The 24,320-nt window shown below is 45.0% G+C and overlaps 1 protein-coding gene across 2 annotated transcripts in view; it reads right to left on the reverse strand.

Moving 5' to 3' along the window:
* The window catches only part of SORCS3 (sortilin related VPS10 domain containing receptor 3), a 680,789-nt gene that overhangs the window by 494,711 nt on the left and 161,758 nt on the right, over positions 1 to 24,320 (reverse strand). For both annotated transcript variants that reach the window (XM_056530530.1, XM_056530531.1), the window contains exon 2: positions 8,896 to 8,963. In XM_056530530.1, coding sequence (XP_056386505.1) covers positions 8,896 to 8,963 — 68 coding nt within the window. The remainder of the gene's footprint in view (positions 1 to 8,895; positions 8,964 to 24,320) is intronic.

Consider the following 24,320-nt stretch of genomic DNA (forward strand, 5'->3'; position numbering starts at 1 on the left):
CCGCTTGCATAGTGGGACCAACGGCCGTCTGCCTCCCAATACTGAACACCGCTTCGAGCTACTTGCTACATGCGATCGCCAGTGTTGTAACTGCCTGCACAACACCCATGGGTGAGCAATATTCTTATTTTCGACAACTGTCCTTTATTATAAGGATTAACTGCACTATATTGCGCCATCTCTGCATCTCTTTCCTTTGCTACAGGATATATAGTAGTTATACATCTCCCCTCCATCTCTATCTGTATACTGCTGCTATCTCTATGGAATCAGGAATAAGGATATATAGTAGTTATAAACCTCTCTTCCAGCTCTATCTGTATACTGCTGCTATCTCTATGGAATCAGGATATATAGTAGTTATACTCCTCCCCTCCAACTCTATCTGTATGCTGCTGCTGTCTCTATTGGCTCTGTCCTTTAAGTCATGGCATATCCTGTGTGTGTGTGTGTGTGTGTGTCCTAATGACAATCCTGTATAGTATACAGTGGTGCACACTGCACTGCTGTATACTGTACCCCTCGGGGCCCACTCAGAGCTGCACTTCCATGAGTAGTACTGTAATGCTGCACTGGCACTATATACAGCTGTATACGCTCTGCACCGCTCTGTACTGTACTGGTAGCAGAGGTAAGTAGTGATGCATACAATCCCTATTTGCCTCCAGTACATGTGCCGGATGCAAAGCACCCTACACATGCATCCAGGTTCGCCAGGCCAGCATATGTTTGCAAATCTGCGAGCAGCAGGGCATTTAAAAGTCAGACGTAAATGTACGCAGACATTTATTAAGAGGTGTGGCCGGCCATGCGCTTCTGATGTGTACCAGGTGTGCGGCAGGAGCGCAAATTTTAAAAAGTTACAAAGGTTAGTTCTCTGCAGCACCCCCAGAGGGGACACGAAGTATTACACAGGGTTTATTCAACCAATGGGTTGTCTCTGTAATGCTGGATATGAAAGGTCCTCCAAAGGGAGAGGTGTTCTTATCCACTCTGGGCAAGAGATGAGGTTCTGGAATAGATGACCCTCCCCCAACCTTCTAAAAGAGTACATAAAAATGGGTTTTCGAATCTGAAAATTCTAAATACTATTTGAATTATTATGAAGTTATGATTCATTTTTACTGCAGATATTTTGACACTTTTCACCACAGACATGTGCATTCAACTCCATCCAACATCAGTGGGTACACCGGGGAGATCACAGGAGAAAAAAATAAACAGGAGAAAACATCTAGAACATAAGAGTCCGGGGGTGATCGAAACATAAAACGATTAATTAAGGAGGACGCAAGAAACGCCCGGGGGCGCCGCCTTGGCTTCAGTTCCATACCATTCAGCACACTGAGAACAAAATGTGGAAAAAACCTGCGGTGAAGAGAAGCCTTAATAAATCATGTACAGAGCTAAAATTAATAGACTAACTGTGCGACTTTAACCCGGGGTCAAAGACTGATAGATACGCTGGTCATTCCCAATAACAGGATCATGGTTAAGGTCAACTACAAAGCAATGAGAGGAGAGAAGAGCAGGACCTAGTGAAGGATTCTGCACTTTTACTGTGAGGTCCCCTTACAAAGTATAATTTATGTCAAAATCTCCCTTAAGAGGAAAGAAAAAAATCCTCCTTAATATACAACAATAAAACGTAGCCTGAAGTGGAAATATAGGAAATTTTGTTTGCAACAAATTTTACTTAAAGGGAAAATGTCCCATTGAAAACATAATACAATCTGCATGTATCATGTTATAGAGCAGGAGGAGCTGAGCGGATGATATAGACAATACAGTACAATCTGCATGTATCATGTTATAGAGCAGGAGGAGCTGAGCGGATGATATAGACAATACAGTACAATCTGCATGTATCATATTATAGAGCAGGAGGAGCTGAGCAGATGATATAGACAATACAGTACAAACTGCAGGAATCATATTATAGAGCAGGAGGAGCTGAACAGATGATATATACAATACAGTACAATCTGCATGTATCATGTTATAGAGCAGGAGGAGCTGAGCAAATGATATATAAAATACAGTACAATCTGCAGGTATCATGTTATAGAGCAGGAGGAGCTGAGCAGATGATATAGACAATACAATACAATCTGCAGGTATCATGTTATAGAGCAGGAGGAGCTGAGCAAATGATATATACAATACAATACAATCTGCAGGTAACATGTTATAGAGCAGGAGGAGCTGAGCAGATGATATATACAATACAGTCCAATCTGCAGGTATCATGTTATAGAGCAGGAGGAGCTGAGCAGATGATATATACAATACAGTACAATCTGCAGGTATCATGTTATAGAGCAGGTGGAGCTGAACAGATGATATATACAATACAGTACAATCTGCAGGTATCATGTTATAGAGCAGGAGGAGCTGAGCAGATGATATATACAATACAGTACAATCTGCTAGTGTTGAGCGGCATAGGCCATATTCGAATTTGCAATATTTTGCGAATATATCGACGAATATTCATCATATATTCGCTAAATTTGCATATTCGTAATATTCGCGTTTTATTTTCGCATATGCGAAAATTCGCGTATGCGAAAATTAGCATATACAAAAATTAGCATAAGCGAAAATTTGCACGCCAGTCTCGCACAGTAGTATTAGAGCCTTTTTTACACCACACAAGCTGGAAGCAGAGAGGGGTGATCACTGTGATGTGTACTGTGAAAAAAAAAAATGAATATTCGTAATTACGAATATATAGTGCTATATTCGTGAATATTCGCGAATTCGCGAATATGCGATATTCGTGAATAAAATTTGCATTGCAAATATTCGCGAGCAACACTACAATCAGCAGGTATCATATTATAGAGCATGAGGAGCTGAGCAGATTATATATAATAAAGAACAATCTGCAGGTATCATGTTATAGAGCAGGAGGAGCTGAGCAGATGATATATACAATACAGTCCAATCTGCAGGTATCATGTTATAGAGCAGGTGGAGCTGAGAAGATGATATATATATATATATATATATATATATGCAATACAGTACAATCTGCAGATATCATGTTATAGAGCAGGAGGAGCTGAGCAGATTATATATACAATACAGTACAATCTTCAGGTATTATGTTATAGAGCAGGAGGAGCTGAGCACATATATACAATACAGTACAATCTGCAGGTATCATGTTATGGAGCAGGAGGAGCTGAGCAGATGATATATACAGTACAATGCAATCTGCAGGTATCATGTTATAGAGCAGGAGGAGCTGAGCAGATGATATATACAATACAATACAATCTGCAGGTATCAGGTTATAGAGCAGGAGGAGCTGAGCAGATTATATATACAATACAGTACAATCTGTAGGCATCAGGTTATAGAGCAGGAGGAGCTGAGCAGATGATATATACTACAGTACAATCTGCAGGTATCATGTTATAGAGTAGGAGGAGCTGAGCAGATGATATATACAATACAATACAATCTGCAGGTATCAGGTTATAGAGCAAGAGGAGCTGAGCAGATGATGTTTACAATACAGTACAATCTGCAGGTATATAGAGCAGGAGGAGCTGAGCAGATGATATATACAGAACAGTACAATCTGCAGGTATCAGGTTATAGAGCAGGAGGAGCGGAGCAGATGATATTTACAATACAGTACAATCTGCAGGTATCAGGTTATAGAGCAGGAGGAGCTGAGCAGATGATATATACAAAACAGTACAATCTGCAGGTATCAGGTTATAGAGCAGGAGGAGCTGAGCAGATGATATATACAATACAGTACAATCTGCAGGTATCATGTTATAGAGCAGGAGGAGCTGAGTAGATGATATATACAATACAGTACAATCTGCAGGTATAATATTATAGAGCAGGAGGAGCTGAGCAGATGATATATACAATACAGTACAATCTGCATGTATCATGTTATAGAGCAGGAGGAGCTGAGCAGATGATATATACAATACAGTCCAATCTGCAGGTATCATGTTATAGAGCAGGTGGAGCTGCGAAGATGATATATACAATACAGTACAATCTGCAGGTAACATGTTATAGAACAGGAGGATCTGAGCAGATGATGTATAAAATACTGTACAATCTGTAGGTATCATGTTATTGAGCAGGAGGAGCTGAGCAGATTGATATATAGGGTGGGCCATTCATATGGATACACCTTAATACAATGGAAATGGTTGTGGCACATTAGTATATGTGAGGGGGGGGGGAACTTTTCAAGATGGGGGATGACCATGGCGGCCATTTTGAAGTCGGCCATTTTGAATCCAACTTTTGTTTTTTCAATAGGAAGAGGGTCATGTGACACATCAAACTTATTGGAAATTTCACAAGAAAAACAATGATGTGCTTGGTTTTAGTGTAACTTTATTCTTTCATGAGTTATTTACAAGTTTCTGACCACTTATAAAATGTGTTCAATGTGCTACCCATTGTGTTGGATTGTCAATGCAACCCTCTTCTCCCACTCTTCACACACTGATTGAAACACCGCAGGAGAAATGCTAGCACAGGCTTCCAGTATCCGTATACACTGCTATATACTACTATATACACCGCAGGAGAAATGCTAGCACAGGCTTCCAGTATCAATATACACTGCTATATACTACTATATACACCGCAGGAGAAATGATAGCACAGGCTTCCAGTATCCATATACACTGCTATATACTACTATATACACCGCAGGAGAAATGCTAGCACAGGCTTCCAGTATCCGTATACACTGCTATATACTACTATATACACCGCAGGAGAAATGCTAGCACAGGCTTCCAGTATCTGTAGTTTCCGGTGCTGCACATCTCGTATATTCACAGCATAGACAATCGCCTTCAGATGACCCCAAAGATAAAAGTCTAAGGGGATCAGATCGGGAGACCTTGGGGGCCATTCAACTGGCCCACGATGACCAATCCACTTCCAGGAAACTGTTCATCTAGGAATGCTCGGACCTGACACCCATAATGTGGTGGTCACCATCTTGCTGGAAAAACTCAGGGAACGTGCAGCTTCAGTGCATAAAGAGGGAAACACATCATCATGTAGACCACTGGATATGAGAAATTGCTACATGATGATCAGTGTTGAGCGGCACAGGCCATATTCGAATTTGCGATATTTCGCGAATATATGGACAAATATTTGTCATATATTTGCTAAATTCGCATATTCGCGATATTCGTGAATAAAATTTGCATTGCGAATATTCACAAGCAACACTAATGTTGATGTGTTTCCCTCTTCATGCACTGAAGCTGGCATGTTCCCTGAGTTTTTCCAGAAAGATGGTGACCACCACATTATGGGTGTCAGGTCCGAGCATTCCTAGATGAACAGTTTCCTGGAAAGTGGATCGGTCATCTTGGGCCAGTTGAATGGCCCCCAAGGTCTCTCGATCTGACCCCCTTAGACATTTATCTTTGGGGTCATCTGAACGCAATGGTCTATGCTGTGAAGATACGAGATGTGTAGCACCTGAAACTATGGATACTGGAAGCCTGTGCTAGCATTTCTCCTGCGGTGTATATAGTAGTATATAGCAGTGTATACGGATACTGGAAGCCTGTGCTAGCATTTCTCCTGTGGTGTATATAGTAGTATATAGCAGAGTATACAGATACTGGAAGCCTGTGCTAGCATTTCTCCTGCGGTGTATAAAGTAGTATATAGCAGTGTATACGGATACTGGAAGCCTGTGCTAGCATTTCTCCTGCGGTGTATCTAGTAGTATATAGCAGTATATAGAGAAGAGGGTTGCATTGACAATCCAACACAATGGGCAGCACATTGAACACATTTTATAAGTGGTCAGAAATTTGTAAATAATTCATGAAAGAATAAAGTTACGTTAAAACCAAGCACATCATTGTTTTTCTTGTGAAATTCCCAATAAGTTTGATGTGTCACATGACCCTCTTCCTATTGAAAAAACTAAAGTTGGATTCAAAATGGCCAACTTCAAAATGGCGGCCATGGTCACCACCCATCTTGAAACGTTTCCCCCCTCACATATACTAATGTGCCACAAACAGGAAGATAATATCACCAACCATTCCCATTTTATTAAGGTGTATCCATATAAATGGTCCACCCTGTACAGTTTTATGGGGAAAAGTCCCAAAATAGTTTGTCATTTATTCATGTAAATCTCTGCTCATTCGGGGCTAAGTAGTCAAGTGGGTGGTCCTTCTCCTCTGCTGACACCTCTGTCTGTCTCAGGAACTCTCCAGAGTAGGAGCAAATCCCCATAGCAAACCAATCCTACTTTAAACAGTTCCGGAGACAGACAGAGGTGTCAGCAGGGAGCACTGTGGTCAGACAGAAAAGAATAACTCAACTTCAATAGATGATAAGTACTGGAAGGATTAAGATTTTTTAATAGAAGTAATTTACAAATCTGTTTAACTTTCTGGAGCCAGTTGATATGAAAAATCATTGCTTTTCACCGGAATACCCCTTTAACACTAGAGATGAGTGATCTTTACTTAAATTTGATACGGCTAAAACTCAAACTTTGGGGGTTTAGTATAGCAGAACCAGCTAAAATAACATCAGAAACATGGAGGAAAGGAGAAGGAAGGATCACATGACCTCAGGGAATCCAATAATGCCTTTCAAACAGCTTTCCCAGTCAATCAGGGGAAGAAAGGGCTTTAGTAAGAGCCACTATATAAGTCTATGCACATAGCTTCAGCAGACATTTTAGAGATTCTAGGTTTAACCCCTGAAGGACGCAGTTTTTTTCCATTTTTGCACTTCCGTTTTCCCCTCATCACCTTCTAAAAATCATTTTGCTTATCGCTTTCAATTTTGCACATTCATATGAAGGCTTGTTTTTTTCGCCACCAATTATACTTTGTAATGACATTAGCCATTTTACCACAAAATTTATGGCGAAACCAGAAAAAAAATATTTGTGGGGCAAAATTGGAAAAAAAATTCCATTTTGTAAATTTTGGGGGCTTCCAATTCTATGCAGTGCACTTTTCGGTAAAAATGACACAATATCTTTATTCTGTGGGTCCATATGGTTACAAGGATACCTGATTTATATAGGTTTTATTTTATTTTACTACTTTAAAAAAATTATAGCTACAAAATAAAAATACCAAAATTAGTATTTGTAAAATTGTCATCTTCTGACCCCTATTACTTTTTTTCCATACACAGAGATGTATGAGGGCTATTTTTTCGCGCAGTGATCTGAAGTTTTTATCTGTACCATTTTTTGTTTTGATTGGACTTTTTGATTGCTTTTCATAACATTTTTTAGGGTATACAAAGTGACCAAAAATGACGCAATTTGGGATTTTGGAATTTTTTTACGTGTACACCATTGACCATGTGGTTTAATTAACATTATATTTTATAGTTCGGACATTAATGCACGTGCGATACCATGTATGTTTATTTTTATTATGGTTACATATTTTTTATATGGAATTTGGGAAAAGGTGGGTGATTCAAACTTTTAATATGGAAGGGGTAAATGGGTGTTTTTTTTTTTAACTTTTTATTAAACTTTTTTTTTACACTTTTAGTCCCCTTAGAGGACTTTTAGGCGGAATCAGTAGATTCCTCGTACAGATAAATGTGGTTCCATGGAACCACATTGATCTGTGGGCTCTGCCCTCGATTGATAAAGCTTGGTCTTGCCAGGCTTTATCATTCACAGTGCAGCAGCAGCCACAGGACGTGAGTAAAGCTCTCCGGCTACCTCAGAAGTGGATCGCTCCCCCACGATCGCGTTGCGGGGAGGCGATCCACCCCACTACACCACCAGGGAGCAGTTGAAGGTCCCTTTAGAAGCCACTGCCAGTTTTGACAGCGGCGATGTAAAGGGTTAATAGCCGGCCGAGGCAATCGCCGCATGTCAGCTATTAACGGCGGCCCTCAGCTACAGGAATCAGCTGAGGGCCAGCCGGTATGACGCGGGCTCGAGTCGGAAGCCCGCGCCATACACCACTTGCCGTCTCAGGACAAGCCGGCTCGTCCTTAGACGGCAACCGGTTAAGGTGAAGATCTCTGTGAGGGACAGTGAGCACTGACTAACATAGATAGGAGTAGGAGCCACATATACAATGATTGTAGTAAAGCAGCAGAGAGTGTTCTGCATTGGATTATCAGGATTACTGTGCCATAAAGTGCAAAACAAAATCTTAACAATTTCCTTGATGAATACTCATTTTATCCAGTCACAAAATGAAAACAAAACTATAAAAAAAAATAAGCTTCTAAGTGTATCCAGGAGATCACTCATTTCCCCATACTCTCGTCACTTGCTGTAAGGCAACTGGCTGAAACAGGAGCCTTCCCCACTGCTCTGCCTGTCATAGGATAACAAAACAAGGGCTTTAAGTACCGCCCTTTGGCTAAGCCCCACCCACTTAGTCATTTATCAGCAGAATTTTGAGAAAGAATACAAAAAAGAGAACAAAATGAACCCTTTGGTTTTAACAAGAACAGGGGCAATGTATTCCTGTTTTTACTTTTATCAGTAAATTCTACAATTTAACAACAGAGGGCTGCAGAGAGTTGTAGACATTGGAGAAACACACTATTTCCCAACCAGGGTGCCTTCAGCTGTTGCAAAACTACAACCCCCAGCATGCCCGGACAGCCTTTGGCTGTCCGGGCATGCTGGGAGTTGCAGTTTTGCAACAGGTGAAGGTTAATTGGTGAGAAAACGCTGCTTTATAGATTGCTGACATTTGCAGTATGGTGCGGATTATAGTGTATGCTTTGCTGGAGGTTGGGAAACACTGTGTTACAATAAATTTTGGCAGAAATGAAGGGGCTATCTCTTTTGTAGAATTTCTAAAATTGGAGAAGAACAGCGAAGCTTATATTACGTGCTATGAGAATTTCCGTCCTTACCTCCAGAGGGAGCTCTCGGTCACGCTCCCCAGGTTGAAATCATACAGCTTTGTCAGTATAAGAATAACCTAAAAGAGAGAGAAAGGGAACAAATTACCCTCGGATTCTTCAAAAACAGACACGAGAGAAGATCATAGCAAATGAACATAAATGCCAAGAATTGAAGATCAGATAAAAGGGAAAAAAAAGGAAAAAAAAGGAAATCGTTCTTATCAGATATTCCTCGCACCGAAGGCATTCGTTCTAATCCTCCAGACGTTCTGTATCTGACAAGTGAGACGTCTGGAGGAATCAATTAAACGCTGCTAATTCTCTTTACATTTCTAAACGTCTGAATGCAAATGCTGCTCTTCCCGATGGGCGGGTGAAGTGATCGGTGAAGAGACTTGGGGAAGTTTTCCAGCTTTACTAATGTGATGAAGGCGCCGCATGCAGAGAGATAGTCTTATAGCACTGAGCTAAATGGTTTCCTCAAATGTGATTCTGGGTTTTGACAACAAGGATGTACATTGCATTACTTATCCTCATCAGAGCTCCTACACTTCAGGTTGTCCCTTACACATAGCTTCCCCTGAAAGCAGCGCCAGGCCAAGTCCCAAAACTTCTGGGGGATCCGTTTCGAGTTCAAAAGACTTAAACCAACCCTCAGATCCCGACCTGGGCAGTCCATGGGCGCCAGAGGTTTCTGGAAGTGGGTCAACAGAATCCGTTTGTCAAGGAAACGCCTTGACTGGGTCCTGATCTCCCACACTCCCAGACCCCACCGACGTATTGCCTTCAGAGTCCGGGTAGCGTAAGCCAGAAGATATCCATGTGGTGTACGGAGGTCCTTCACTTTCCCTCCTGTCTCCCATTCCTGGAAGAAAGGCCGAAACCATTCCCTGCAGGAGAGTACCCACGGAGGAGCCCTCTCTGACCAGAGGTTTGCAATGTTGGCTTTCAAGAGGGTGTTCGTTAAGAACACCACAGGATTTACCATAGATAAACCCCCTAGTCTCCTCGTGCGGTACGTAACCTCCCTCTTGACTAGGTTCATCCTGTTCCCCCATAACAGTTGGAAAAACAGGCTGTAGACCCTAGTGTAGTAAGCCTCTGGCAAGATACATATGCTGCCCAGATAGATAAACAAAGGGAGCAGGTACGATTTGATCAGGTGTACCCTTTCCCTGAGGGTCATAGACCAACCCTTCCATTGGTCCACCTTCTGAGTGGCATCCTGGAGCTAACCATCCCAGTTTTTGGTGGGATAATCATCGTGGCCGAATGTGATGCCCAAAACTTTTGCTGACTCTTGGGGCCCTGGAAGGGTGTCCCGGAGATCAAACGTGGGATCCCCCCCTCCCAGCCAGAGACTTTCACACTTATCCCGATTGATCTTGGACCCGGATGCCTCCGAGTAGCGATCCACCTCCGACATCACCACCTCGACCTCCCCCCTAGAGGAGACGAAAATGGTGACATCATCAGTGTACGCCACCACTCTCTTGGCGACATCCAGCTCCGCCAGACTCATCCCGATTCCCGACAACGGCCCACAATTTACCCTCCGGATGAAGGGATCGATTGTGAACACGTATAACAGCGGGCTCAAAGGACAACCCTGACGGACTCCGGACCCTACCTCAAAAGAGTGGCCAAACCAACTGTTGACCAGCGGGAAACTCTCTGCCCCTGCATATAAAGTGACAAGCCAATTCACAAAAGTACCCGGTAAGCCATATCACAGGAGGACAGACCAGAGGTACTCAAGAATCAACCAATCAAATGCTTTGGCCTGATCCAGGGACAGCATGTACCGCTTACAGAGACCCGCACTACTCCGCTCCACTGCCTCCCTGACACTAAGGACAGCACTTAAGATGCTTCGGCCTGGAACAGAGCAGTGCTGAGCCCCCGAAAGGAGCCGGGGTGCAAACTTCACCAACCGATTAAAGAGTATCTTGGCCAGAAGATTCCTGTCCGTATTGAGAAGAGCTATGGGCCTCCAATTCTCAATCTGGCTAGGGTCCTTACCTTTTGAGAGAAGAATCAGGGCCGACCTCCTCATTGACTTCGGCAGAGTGCCCAAGGAGAGACACTCATTGAATACCTCGGTCAAGAGGGGAGCTAAAGACTCCTTAAAGCTCCTGTACCACTCGGATGTTAAGCCATCCGGACCTGGAGATTTCTTAGGGGCAAGCCTCAGTCTCACTTCCTCTTCCCTGATTTCTTCTGCCAAAACATCAAGAGAGGGGTCTACCCCTGGCTCAGGAATGGTTTCAGCCAGGAAAGCTGACATCTTGTCCCGATCTAGATCCTTCCTCCCCAAGAGGTGTGAGTAGAAGGATCTGACAACCTCCAGGATCCCTGATCTGGAGCGATTCAGAGATCCCGTACTATCAATCAGTCCTGAGAGGATCTTACTACTCACTGACTACTATTACTATTCTGCTGGTGGAGTCACTGTGTACATACATTACATTACTTATCCTGTACTGATCCTGAGTTATATCCTGTATTATACTCCAGAGCTCTATTCACTATTCTGCTGGTGAGGTCACTGTGTACATACATTACATTACTTATCCTGTACTGATCCTGAGTTATATCCTGTATTATACTCCAGAGCTCTATTCACTATTCTGCTGGTGAGGTCACTGTGTACATATATTACATTACTTATCCTGTACTGATCCTGAGTTATATCCTGTATTATACTCCAGAGCTGTACTCACTACTCTGCTGGTGGGGGTCACTGTGTACATACATTACATTACTGATCCTGAGTTATATCCTGTATTACACTCCAGAGCTGTATTCACTATTCTGCTGGTAGGGTCACTGTGTACATACATTACATTACTTATCCTGTACTGATCTTGAGTTATATCCTGTATTATACTCCAGAGCTGTACTCACTATTCTGCTGGTGAGGTCACTGTGTACATACATTACATTACTTATCCTGTACTGATCCTGAGTTATATCCTGTATTATACTCCAGAGCTGTACTCACTATTATGCTGGTGGGGTCACTGTGTACATACATTACATTACTGATCCTGTACTGATCCTGAGTTATATCCTGTATTATACTCCAGAGCTGTACTCACTATTCTGCTTGTGGATTCACTGTGTTCATAGCTTGTATGGCTTACAGCATGCAGCCTGTACTCCAGATTCTACTTTGCAGTATGTAGCCTACCCTTAGAACTCTAACTTTCTGTATACAGTATATATTTAAGGTTCCAGCTTGCAGTATAAAGCCTATACCCCTGGTTCTAGCTTGCAGCATTCAGTCTACGTACCAGGTTACAAACTAGGTTCTAACTTGGATTATGCAGTCTATTCTCCTGGTTCTATCTTGCAGTATTCAGTCTACGTACCAGGCTCTAGTTTGCAGTATACAGTCTATACTCTAGGGTCTAGCTTGTAGTATTTCTACTACACCCCTTGTTCATGCCTGGAGCACTCAGTCTACACACGAAGTTCTAGCTTTCAGTATCCAGAGTTTAGTTTGAAGTAGTGTTGCTCACGAATATTCGCAATTCGAATTTTATTCGCGAATATCGCATATTTGCGAATTTGCGAATATTCGCGAATATAGCGCTATATATTCGTAATTACGAATATTCGGTTTTTTTTTCACAGTACACATCACAGTGATCATCCCTCTCTGCTTCCAGCTTATGTGGTGTAAGAAGGCTCTAATACTACTGTGTGAGACTGGTGCGCGAAATTTCGCATATGCGAAAATATGCATATGTTAATTTTCGCATATACGAATATTCGCATATGTTAATTGTTTTTACATATAAATTTTCGTATATGTTCATTTTCGCACATGCGAATATCGCATATGCGAAAATAAAATGAGAATATTACGAATATTCGCGAAAATGATGAATATTCGTCCATATATCCGCGAATATTCGCGAATTCGAATATGGCCTATGCTGCTCAACACTAGTTTGAAGTATGCAGCCTACACTTTAGGTTCTAGCTTGTAGTATGCAGTCTATACCCCTGGTTCTAGTTTGCAGTATGCAGCCTATACTTCAGGTTCTAGTTTGCAGTATGCAGTCTATACTCCAGGTTCTAACTTGCAGTATGCAGCCTATACCACTGGTTAGTAGATTGCAGCATTCAGCCTACATTTAAGGTTCCAGCTTGCATGCTTCCTGGTTCTAGCTTAGATTATGCAGTTTATTTTCCTGGTTCTAGATTGCAGTATGCAGTCTACAAATGAGGTTCTAGTTTGCAGTATACAGTATATACTCTAGGGTCTATCTTACAGTATTCTGTCTATACCCCCGGTTTTAGCTGGCAGCACTAAGTCTACACACCAAGTGTTAGCTTTCAGTATACAGTATACACTCCAGGGTCTAGTTTGCAGAATGCAGCCTGCACTTCAGGTTCTTGCTTGCAGTATTCAGCCTATACCCCTGGTTCTAGTTTGCAGTATGCAGTATATACCCCTGGTTCTAGTTTGCAATATACAGTCTAAAATCCAGGTTCTAGTTTGCAGTATTCAGCCTACCCTGCAGATTCTGGCATACAATATGCAGCCTGTCACCAGTAGTTAAACTTTTGTCTCCCTCTTGGCTGCCATCATTTTTCCGCACCCCGCCAGCATTTTACATGTGTATGGGTCCCTACGATGCTCTCAGTATCTCTGCCTCTGCTATAAACTCTAGGCAGGCAGGCAATGAAGGAGACGCGCTTACTGAGTGTGCGAAGCCAAATGCAGCTCCCAGGCCGTAAAGCTGAGTTATTGACAAGATCTCACAGATGTGAAATCTGTAAATGTCCAAAGAAAGTTGCCAATTCCTTTCCCGTTGGGTCCCTGATGGACCATAATGAATCGGTGACAGATGCTGGGGGCATTTATCCTTTAAACGGAGGCTGCCTCTCAGCTTAACCTTATTTCCCATGAGAAGAGTCTCCGGAAAAAAAAAACACATGAGCCAGCTGACAGCTGAAGTGATGGAGCGTCGCCGGGATTGCTGGTGCTTAGCATAAGTCATGTGATGTCAATCCATAAGTCAATACTATAGAGCTGGCGGAAAGAAAAAAAAAATCATATAATGATCCTAAGAGAAGAAGACACCTGATGATTAAAGATCCCGGCTCTGCTATACCTGGCGGGTAGCCAGCAGTCATTACTGATGTTATATTATGATATTCTCAAGACCAAGACCTGTCAGATGGAGAAGACTTAGGGTTGCATCCTTAATGTTATATTACAGCTGTTGCAAACCTACAACTCCCATCGTGCCCGGACAGCCGCTGGCTGTCCGGGCACGCTGAAAGTTGTAGTTTTGCAACAACCGGAGGGCCACAGTTTGGAGACGACTGATCTAGACATCGATAACTACAATGAATCTGTTATTAATTTCCCTGCCCTGTACTGATGACGTCATGACTCCGCTGATTCTTTCCCAGTCTATACGGCAAAGCTGACAAATTATCTGCATAAAACATGATATGTCAACCTATTGCTTGCACTCTAATGACCATTGCTGGAGGTTCCCAATATGGAGACCAAAGATCTAGCCGTCCAGAGCTACAATGGAGCTGTTATTGTTACGCCTAGCGCTCCGGGTCCCCGCTCCTCCCCGGAGCGCTCACGGCGTCCTTCTCCCTGCAGCTCCCCGGTCAGCGCTGACCGGGAGCGCTGCTCTGCCATGGCCGTTGGGGATGCGATTCGCACAGCGGGACGCGCCCGCTCGCGAATCGCATCCCAGGTCACTTACCCGTTCCCGTCTCCTGCGGTCATGTGCTGGCGCGCGCGGCTCCGCTCTCTAGGGCGCGCGCGCGCCAGCTCCCTGAGACTTAAAGGGCCAGTGCACCAATGATTGGTGCCTGGCCCAATTAGCTTAATTGGTTCCCACCTGTTCCCTGGCTATATCTAGTCTCCTCCCTTGCACTCCCTGGCCGGATCTTGTTGCCTTAGTGCCAGTGAAAGCGTTCCTTGTGTGTTCCTTGCCTGTGTTTCCAGACCTTCTGCCGTTGCCCCTGACTACGATCCTTGCTGCCTGCCCCGACCTTCTGCTACGTCCGACCTTGCTTCTGCCTACTCCCTTGTACCGCGCCTATCTTCAGCAGCCAGAGAGGTGAGCCGTTGCTAGTGGATACGACCTGGTCACTACCGCCGCAGCAAGACCATCCCGCTTTGCGGCGGGCTCTGGTGAAAACCAGTAGTGGCTTAGAACCGGTCCACTAGCACGGTCCACGCCAATCCCTCTCTGGCACAGAGGATCCACTACCTGCCAGCCGGCATCGTGACAGTAGATCCGGCCATGGATCCCGCTGAAGTTCCTCTGCCAGTTGTCGCTGACCTCACCACGGTGGTCGCCCAGCAGTCACAACAGATAGCGCAACAAGGCCAACAGCTGTCTCAACTGACCGTTATGCTACAACAGTTACTACCACAGCTTCAGCAGTCATCTCCTCCGCCAGCTCCTGCACCCCTTCCGCAGCGAGTGGCCACTCCTAGCCTCCGCCTGTCTTTGCCGGACAAATTTAATGGGGACTCTAAGTTTTGCCGTGGCTTTCTTTCCCAATGTTCCCTGCATCTGGAGATGATGTCGGACCTGTTTCCCACTGAAAGGTCTAAGGTGGCTTTCGTAGTCAGCCTTCTGTCCGGAAAAGCCCTGTCATGGGCCACACCGCTCTGGGACCGCAATGACCCCGTCACTGCCTCTGTACACTCCTTCTTCTCGGAAATCCGAAGTGTCTTTGAGGAACCTGCCCGAGCCTCTTCTGCTGAGACTGCCCTGTTGAACCTGGTCCAGGGTAATTCTTCCGTTGGCGAGTATGCCGTACAATTCCGTACTCTTGCTTCAGAATTGTCCTGGAATAATGAGGCTCTCTGCGCGACCTTTAAAAAAGGCCTATCCAGCAACATTAAAGATGTTCTGGCCGCACGAGAGACTCCTGCTAACCTGCATGAACTCATTCATCTAGCCACTCGCATTGACATGCGTTTTTCTGAGAGGCATCAAGAGCTCCGCCAGGAAAAAGACTTAGATCTCTGGCCACCTCTCCCACAGTCTCCACTGCAATCTGCGCCTAGGCCTCCCGCCGAGGAGGCCATGCAAGTGGATCGGTCTCGCCTGACCCTGGAAGAGAGGAATCGCCGTAAGGAAGAGAATCTCTGTCTGTACTGTGCCAGTACTGAACATTTTTTGGTGGATTGCCCAATCCGTCCTCCTCGTCTGGGAAACGCACGCTCGCACTCAGCTCTCGTGGGTGTGGCGTCTCTTGATGCCAAGTCGGCTTCTCCACGTCTCACGGTACCTGTTCGGATTTCCACTTCAGCCAGCTCTCCCCTCTCAGCCGTGGCCTGCCTGGACTCTGGAGCTTCTGGGAATTTTATTCGGGAGTCCTTTGTGAATAAATTCCGTATTCCGGTGACCCGTCTTGTCAAGCCACTCCACATTTCCGCGGTCAACGGAGCCAGGTTGGACTGTACCATACGTTTCCGCACGGAGCCCCTTCTTATGAGCATCGGATCTCATCACGAGAGGATTGAACTTTTGGTCCTCCCCAATTGCACCTCGGAAATTCTCCTTGGACTTCCCTGGCTTCAACTTCATTCCCCAATCCTGGATTGGTCCACTGGGGAGATCAAGAGTTGGGGGTCCTCTTGTGCCAAGAACTGTCTAAAACCGGTTCCCAGTAACCCTTGCCGTAACTCTGTGGTTCCTCCTGTATTCGGTCCCCCTAAGGTCTTTAAGGACTCTGCCTGCCACAGGAAATGCCCCTCCCCCCCTCCCAGTTCCATCAGGCAAGCTTCTGTGTCCCCTCATGGCCCTCGTCCTGGTGTCACACTGCCCCGTGCCAGGTCTCGCCCTCTGCCCTCTCTCCCCATTCCTACTCCTGCGGTTCTGCCTGCCGTTGAGGAATCCCTCCATCCTTTCCCGGTGTCCTCATCCCAGGGGAGGCAGTTACCCGATAAAGAGAAGGGGAGACCTAAGGGGGGGGGTACTGTTACGCCTAGCGCTCCGGGTCCCCGCTCCTCCCCGGAGCGCTCACGGCGTCCTTCTCCCTGCAGCTCCCCGGTCAGCGCTGACCGGGAGCGCTGCTCTGCCATGGCCGTTGGGGATGCGATTCGCACAGCGGGACGCGCCCGCTCGCGAATCGCATCCCAGGTCACTTACCCGTTCCCGTCTCCTGCGGTCATGTGCTGGCGCGCGCGGCTCCGCTCTCTAGGGCGCGCGCGCGCCAGCTCCCTGAGACTTAAAGGGCCAGTGCACCAATGATTGGTGCCTGGCCCAATTAGCTTAATTGGTTCCCACCTGTTCCCTGGCTATATCTAGTCTCCTCCCTTGCACTCCCTGGCCGGATCTTGTTGCCTTAGTGCCAGTGAAAGCGTTCCTTGTGTGTTCCTTGCCTGTGTTTCCAGACCTTCTGCCGTTGCCCCTGACTACGATCCTTGCTGCCTGCCCCGACCTTCTGCTACGTCCGACCTTGCTTCTGCCTACTCCCTTGTACCGCGCCTATCTTCAGCAGCCAGAGAGGTGAGCCGTTGCTAGTGGATACGACCTGGTCACTACCGCCGCAGCAAGACCATCCCGCTTTGCGGCGGGCTCTGGTGAAAACCAGTAGTGGCTTAGAACCGGTCCACTAGCACGGTCCACGCCAATCCCTCTCTGGCACAGAGGATCCACTACCTGCCAGCCGGCATCGTGACAGTTATTAATTTGCCTCTCCTCTACTGATAACGAGATGACTCGGCTGATTCTTTCCCAGTCTTTACGGAAAGATGACAAGTTATCTGCAGAAGACATAGTCAACCTATGGCTTGCACTCTAATGACCATTGCTGGAGGTTCACAGTATGGAGACCACTGATCTAGCCGTCCAGAACAACAATGGAGCTGTTTTTAATTTGGCTGTCCTCTACTGATAACGAGATGACTCGGCTGATTCTTTCCCAGTCTATACGGAAAGCTGACAATCTGCAAAAGACATGATCAATCTATTTCTTGCACTCTAATGGTTATTGTTGGATCACCATCAGTTTGGAGACCACTGTATTAGAGGGAACTAATGGGCATTGCACTTCTACCAATGGTCAGGGAAGAGGGGATCGATACATTTTGATTAATGTTTGGGTAGTCACAGAGGTGTGCCTAGTTACTGCAAATGGGTAACCAATGATAACCCAATCCATTGCATGTAATGATGCTACTGTATGTAGAGGCCATAGTGATAATCTCCAGATGGATTTACAGATCACTGTCTCAAGGACCCATATGTTTTCAGAACAGACTGCATGATTGTGATAGACTGCATGATTGTGCACTTTTTGTGGGACACACTGTACTTTTTTGCACATTTCTACAAAATGTGGCTTTTTACTTTATCCCAATAAATCCTACTCTGATAAATCCATCTTTGATGTAAAGTATACTTGTTATTTCAGGTAACTTATTAAAATAAGCTTTCATGTATGTACATGGCGTGTAGTACTATTTCTGGCCATCATATAACTTGTATATGGCATTTTCTGGCCAGTTTTCACCTTTGCTGACTCCATCTATAATTTTCACAGAGCTAGTGGGTGTAGACTAAATACTATGATGTTTCCCATACACTGCCTACACATACAGAAAAGGTAATCCTGCTCCCCCATATCTCTACAGAACACCCTCAGAAGCAGGGGACTAGCTGCTATGATGTCCTTATATACTCTACACACAGATGAGGGAATCTTGCCCCCCCCCCCCCCCTATATCTCTATAGAACACCCTCAGGAGACTAGCTGATATTATGTCTTCATACACTACACACACAGAAGAGGAGATCCACTATATCTTTATAGCTCATACTCTGAATCAGGCGCCTGACTAGCTGCTTTGATGTCTCCATACACCTTACACAAAGAAGAAGCCATCCTGCTCCCCCTAAATCATTATAGAACACCCTCAGAAGCAGGAAACTAGCCACAATGATGTCTCCTATATGCTGCATACACAGAGAAGAGGGTATCCTGCTCCACCTATATCTTAATAGAACATCCTCTGAAGTAGGAGACTAGCTGATATTATGTCTCCATACATTGCACAAACCAGATCCTTATACCTCTATAGAACAACCTCAGGAGCAAGAGACTAGTTGATATAATGTCTCCATATACTACACACACAGAAGAGGGGATCCTGCTTTCCTATATCTTTTCAGAACATCCTGAGAAGCAGGGGACCAGCCACTATGACATCTCCCATATATTGTGTACTAAGAGGGGATTAGAAGCAGACAAGCTGATATGACGTCTTCAAACACTGCACACACCAAAGGGTATCTTGTTTGCTTAAATCTCTGTAGAATACCCTCATAAGTAGGAGGCTAGCTGCAATGATGTCCCCAAACACTGTACACACAGAAGAGGGATCCTGTTCCCTATATATCTATAACACCTCAACAGAAGTAGCAGAAGCAGCATTGAGGACATTACAGAGCATTATTGAGCAGTGTAAGGTGAAAATGGTGCACTGGAGTGAGATAAAATCTGTCACTCTGAAAACGGGAGGAAGAGTTATTTATTTATAGTAAGATTTTTTTACAATTTTTTTTATCAATGTATTATCAATTTATGCAAAATATGGTGACCATTTAATGCTGACAATCTGGATTTTTAGACTCCTGAGTTTATACAACTGCAATATACCACTGGTGGACCCATATGACTGCACTATATGGCTGTTGGACCCATCCCCTCTTAGTGTTTCGGTGTCTCTAGAGCAGTGGGTGCCTCCAGCCGTTGCAAAACTGCAACTTCCAGCATGCTGGGAGTTGTAGATTTGCAACGGCCGGTGGCACACTGGTTGGCAAACACTTCTCTAGATTGCATAGAGTCCTGTGGAGGATTGCCAACCTTCGCTGGTGCCCTCCTCCCCCTCCACATTTGCAGCTTGTCAGTAAATAACCTTCCTTATTTATGTGCCACTCTTTTTTTTCGGAGAAGAGATATTTATTTGGAGACTCTCGCATTTTCCATTTTTTGCATGTAGCAATTAGAGCAGATTGGACAAAAGCGCGGCATAAATACTTAACATGGTCAGGCAGTATTAATATTTATGGCGTCTCCCAATCTATGGGACCCAGTGGGCTGCCTGAGTGATCTACAATGGAACACGCAGGAAAGGATTCGGCTGCCCACCAAGGATTTACACTTTGTAGTGTGTATATTTTTGACCCCCATTTGACATTTAGTTTCCACATGATAAACTTGCATTCCGAGGCTTTAACTATACATTCTGCATGAAAATAAATTGCGCGTTAATGACTTGGCCCCCGCTCAAGACATATTAATGGCCGTCATTAAGCATGGGAACATTCTGGATGGCTTGATACAGTATCTCCAATTTCCAGCACGAGCTGCAAGGTCTGGTTTGATGAAATTAAAAAATGATATTGTATTATACCTGGCAGGAGTGGGGACAATGGTCGTCATTGGCGCTGCCGCACCGACCAGCATGCAAGTACAACCCATATGAAGAAAGGTGATATGGAACCGGAAATGAAGCCTTTAGAGAATTTTTTTTTTTTTTGGTTCATGCATTTATGAATATAATGCCAGAACATCAGTGAAGACTGACACAGAGGCAGAGTAGCTACAGGGAGGGCATTTGGGCCTTAGGCCAGTGTTCCCCAACCTGTTGCTCTCCAGCTTTTGCATAACTAGACCCACCATCATGCCCGGACAGTCTTTGGCCTGTCCAGCATTATAGACAATGGCATATCAATGAAAAGTTCATTGGTAGCAGTCACACCTGATCGCTAGGATGCTTAATGGCACCAGTAGTGTAAATGGCACGCAGCAGGTGGGGGCCCTAAATTGGGGCAAATAAGTGTAATGGGTGTTTTTGCTGTATCTGTACTGCAACACCTTCTCTGTTACAGACTTGTGTGACTCACATTTTGCATTTGTATGTGCATTCCTTGTCTGTCTTTTTGCTGTGCTTTTGTGTATTAACCTCTTTGTACTCTGACCTTCTCCCTGACTTCCATGCCATGTTTGTTTGTTACTTTTAATTGACCTTATTACCCTAGGGCAGTAAGGGGTCCCTAACTAATTATAATTACCAAACCCCAAGCCTGGGGTAAAAAAAAAACCCTTTTAAACAACCCCTAAAATGTAAAATTTATTGTGTTTGATCTTAAAATCATAATTCCCAACAATAATTAAAATGAATGCCAGAATGGACGGTGTGGACTGCAATGATACAAGGAGTTAACACTCCATCTTATAATATCAGGTGTCCCTGCAGAGACCACTGTGCTGTAGTCCATTCTGGTGTATTAAAAAGCACCCAATTGCCCACCTCTACATGTTTCGCTGTCTCCTCGGCATTCTCAAGAGGCCAGGGTGGCAATGATGGTGGAATCATTGCCACTCTGGCCTCTTGAGAACACCGTGGAGACTGTGAAACATGTAGAGGCGGGCAATTGAGTGCTTTTTAATACACCAGAATGGACTACAGCACGGTGGTCTCTGCAGGGCCACGTGATATTATAAGATGGAGTGTTAACTCCTTGTATCATTACAGTCCACACCGTCCATTCTGGCATTCATTTTAATTATTGTTGGAGATTATGATTTTAAGATCAAACACAATAAAGGTTAAATTTTAGGGGTTGTTTAAAAGTTTTTTTTTACCCCGAGCTTTGGCCCTGGGGTTTGGTAATTATAATTAGATAGGGTCAACTTATTCGGGAATGGATTATAAATATACGTCAGAAGCCAGGAGCTCCATCTGCCATCTTTTCTGAGGACTCCGAAGGATCTTTTGGGCAACTGAGGTTCCCCCGAGGATCTCGATATTTGTGACTGGCTGTGGAGATGATTGGCCCAAAAGGGGTGGCCTAGTTTGGAAAGAAAAAACTTTCTTACACCCTATTGGGTAATGGGGTTCGCTTTTTTTAGTATTCACAATTAGCTACAAAGAGTCTTTCTCTCTTTCTCTCTAAGATCACAGCTTTATTAGATCCGCTCTCACGGGTTACAACACAGGTTACAGCTCATTATGTTCAACATATTTTGGGCTGTTGTGGCCCTTAGTCATGATCCATGACTAAGGGCTACAAAAGTCCAAAACGCAATGGAGTTAGTGACCTGTGTCGTTGGACCCAATAAAACTGTGGACCTAATAAAAATGTGTATGTTCTCCAGAGAAAGAAAGAGAGAGAGATGCTCTTTGTAGCTCATTGTTTGGGAATCCTAAAAAGGGGAACCCCATTATCTTTTAAGGTGAAAGAAAGTTTTTCTAAACTTTTTATTTCTAAACTAGAAAGCCACAGTCACTTTCGAACCCACCCAATACACTTAAAGGGGTACTCTGCCCCTAGACATCTTATCCCCCATCCAAAGGATAGGGGATGAGATGTCTTATCACGGGGGTCCCGCCGCTGGGGACCCCTGCGATCTCTGCTGCAGCACCCCAGACATCCGGTGCACGGAACGAACTTCGCTTCGTGCCGGATGACTGACGATGCGGGGCTGAGGCTAGGGACATCACAGCCATGCCCCCTCAATGCAAGTCTCTGGGAGGTGGCGTGACGGCTGTTGTGCCCCCTCCCATAGACTTGCATTGATGGGGCGTGACAGTGACATCACGAGTCTCCGTCACTGCACTTGACGGTCTAAACGAACGCTGGGTGCAGCAGGGAGATCGAGGGGGCCCGCCGCTGGAGACCTGCTGCACACCCCCTTGGATAGGGGATAAGATGTCTAGGGGCGGAGAACCCCTTTAAAGTACTAAACAGCCACACATTTCAAGAATAAGAGACATTCTTGGGTGCCGCCCCACACTTCTGTGCATCCTCTGGGGACAGAATGGTGGCGATCTGGGTGTTGCTTCTGTTTACCAGTCTCACTTTCATTATGTCTGCAATACCAGACACAATCTATATCCAAGTGTGGTGCTGTTGAAGCAGTCATTTCACCTTTAAATGTAAATTTTAATAACATTACTTTTCCACAGATCCTAATCTTTTGGATCTTTGAATATCTAATGAGAAAACCCAGAAATGTGTACCACAAAGAGAAAGGATTCTTCTATATTTTCGTCAAAGTAGAAAAAGAAACTAAAAAAGCCCAGAGCGACGCAGGACAGAAGCCCAATCCCCAATAAATCAGCCTCCGCCTCTTTCCTTTGTTAGCACATTCAGATTCTGTAAGACCTTTCAGGCCTATAAAATTTTACTATGAAGGAAAATTACTTTAGTTCATTAAACCCTATCTACAGATCTTTGCCAACTTTAAATTAGTGGAAGTGCTTTGCATATGTAGAAAGAGATGGATGAGGCATTGTTTCCAGGCATTTCCATTACGAATGTCTTCTTAGGTGATGGAAGGGAGAGAAGAACAACGGGAGGTCTATGGGAAGGTGTGGAGAAGGATGGGGCGGCCGGGGCTTCATGGAGGGATGGCTTGTTCTGACTGCATTGTGCAGATAGATGAGAGAACAGCACTTAACCGCTCCACAAATAATCCATGGCTCAGCAATCCGGCTGCAGAGAGTCCCACAGTCCATCACTGCTGCCGGCTCTGCTCCACTACAAAGCAATGAATAACCATGGGATGGTTAATATCAGCTCTGACCCCAGGGCTTAAAGGGGTACTCCACTGCCCCATCGTCCAGAACATTTTGTTCCGATTGCTGAGTGCAGGATGCAGGGTTCATGACGTCACGACCACGCTCCCTCAATGAAAGTCTATGGGAGGGGGCTTGGCAGCTGCCACGCCCCCTCCCATAGACTTGCATTGAGGGAGCGTGGCCGTGACATCACGAACCCCACAGCCCACACCCAACGTTGTGACGTCACACTCTGCCCCTCAATGCAACCCTATGTAGACGTGACGTCACACGTGGGGCGGAGGCGTGACGTCACACGGTAAGCAGACCCGGAGCGAACACACTCCGGGGACTGATTACAAACGGGGTGCCGCGTGCAAGATCACGGGGGTCCCCAGCGGCGAGACTCCTGCGATCAGGCATCTTATCCCCTATCCTTTGGATAGGGGATAAGATGTCTAAGCAAAGGAGAACCCCTTTAAAGGGGTATTCCCACCATAGATATCCAAAGGATCTGTGTGACCTGCAGATATTATCAGTAAGTGGTCCTCAAACCATGTTCCACCTGGCGAGCCAGCTACAACATCCAAGTAACAAATGAATGGGCATATGACTGAGCGTTCACTTATATAGGAGGCATGCTAAGCAGAGATTGGGCCTGATATGCTATAAATGTCTGATAAATGGGGCTCAATCCTGTAGGATTGGCTTCTACCTTCACATTTGGGGTTCCTCCACCCCATCCCAACCAGTAGGCAAGCAGACGCATCCAGGTAAAGACTGCATGAAGAGGTAGACATGCATTTTCTTCTAGGACAGTCAAGGAAACTACTAAGCAGAGGTGGGACCCGATATGCCA

Source organism: Hyla sarda, chromosome 7 (assembly GCF_029499605.1).
Source record: "Hyla sarda isolate aHylSar1 chromosome 7, aHylSar1.hap1, whole genome shotgun sequence".
Lineage (NCBI taxonomy): Eukaryota > Metazoa > Chordata > Amphibia > Anura > Hylidae > Hyla > Hyla sarda.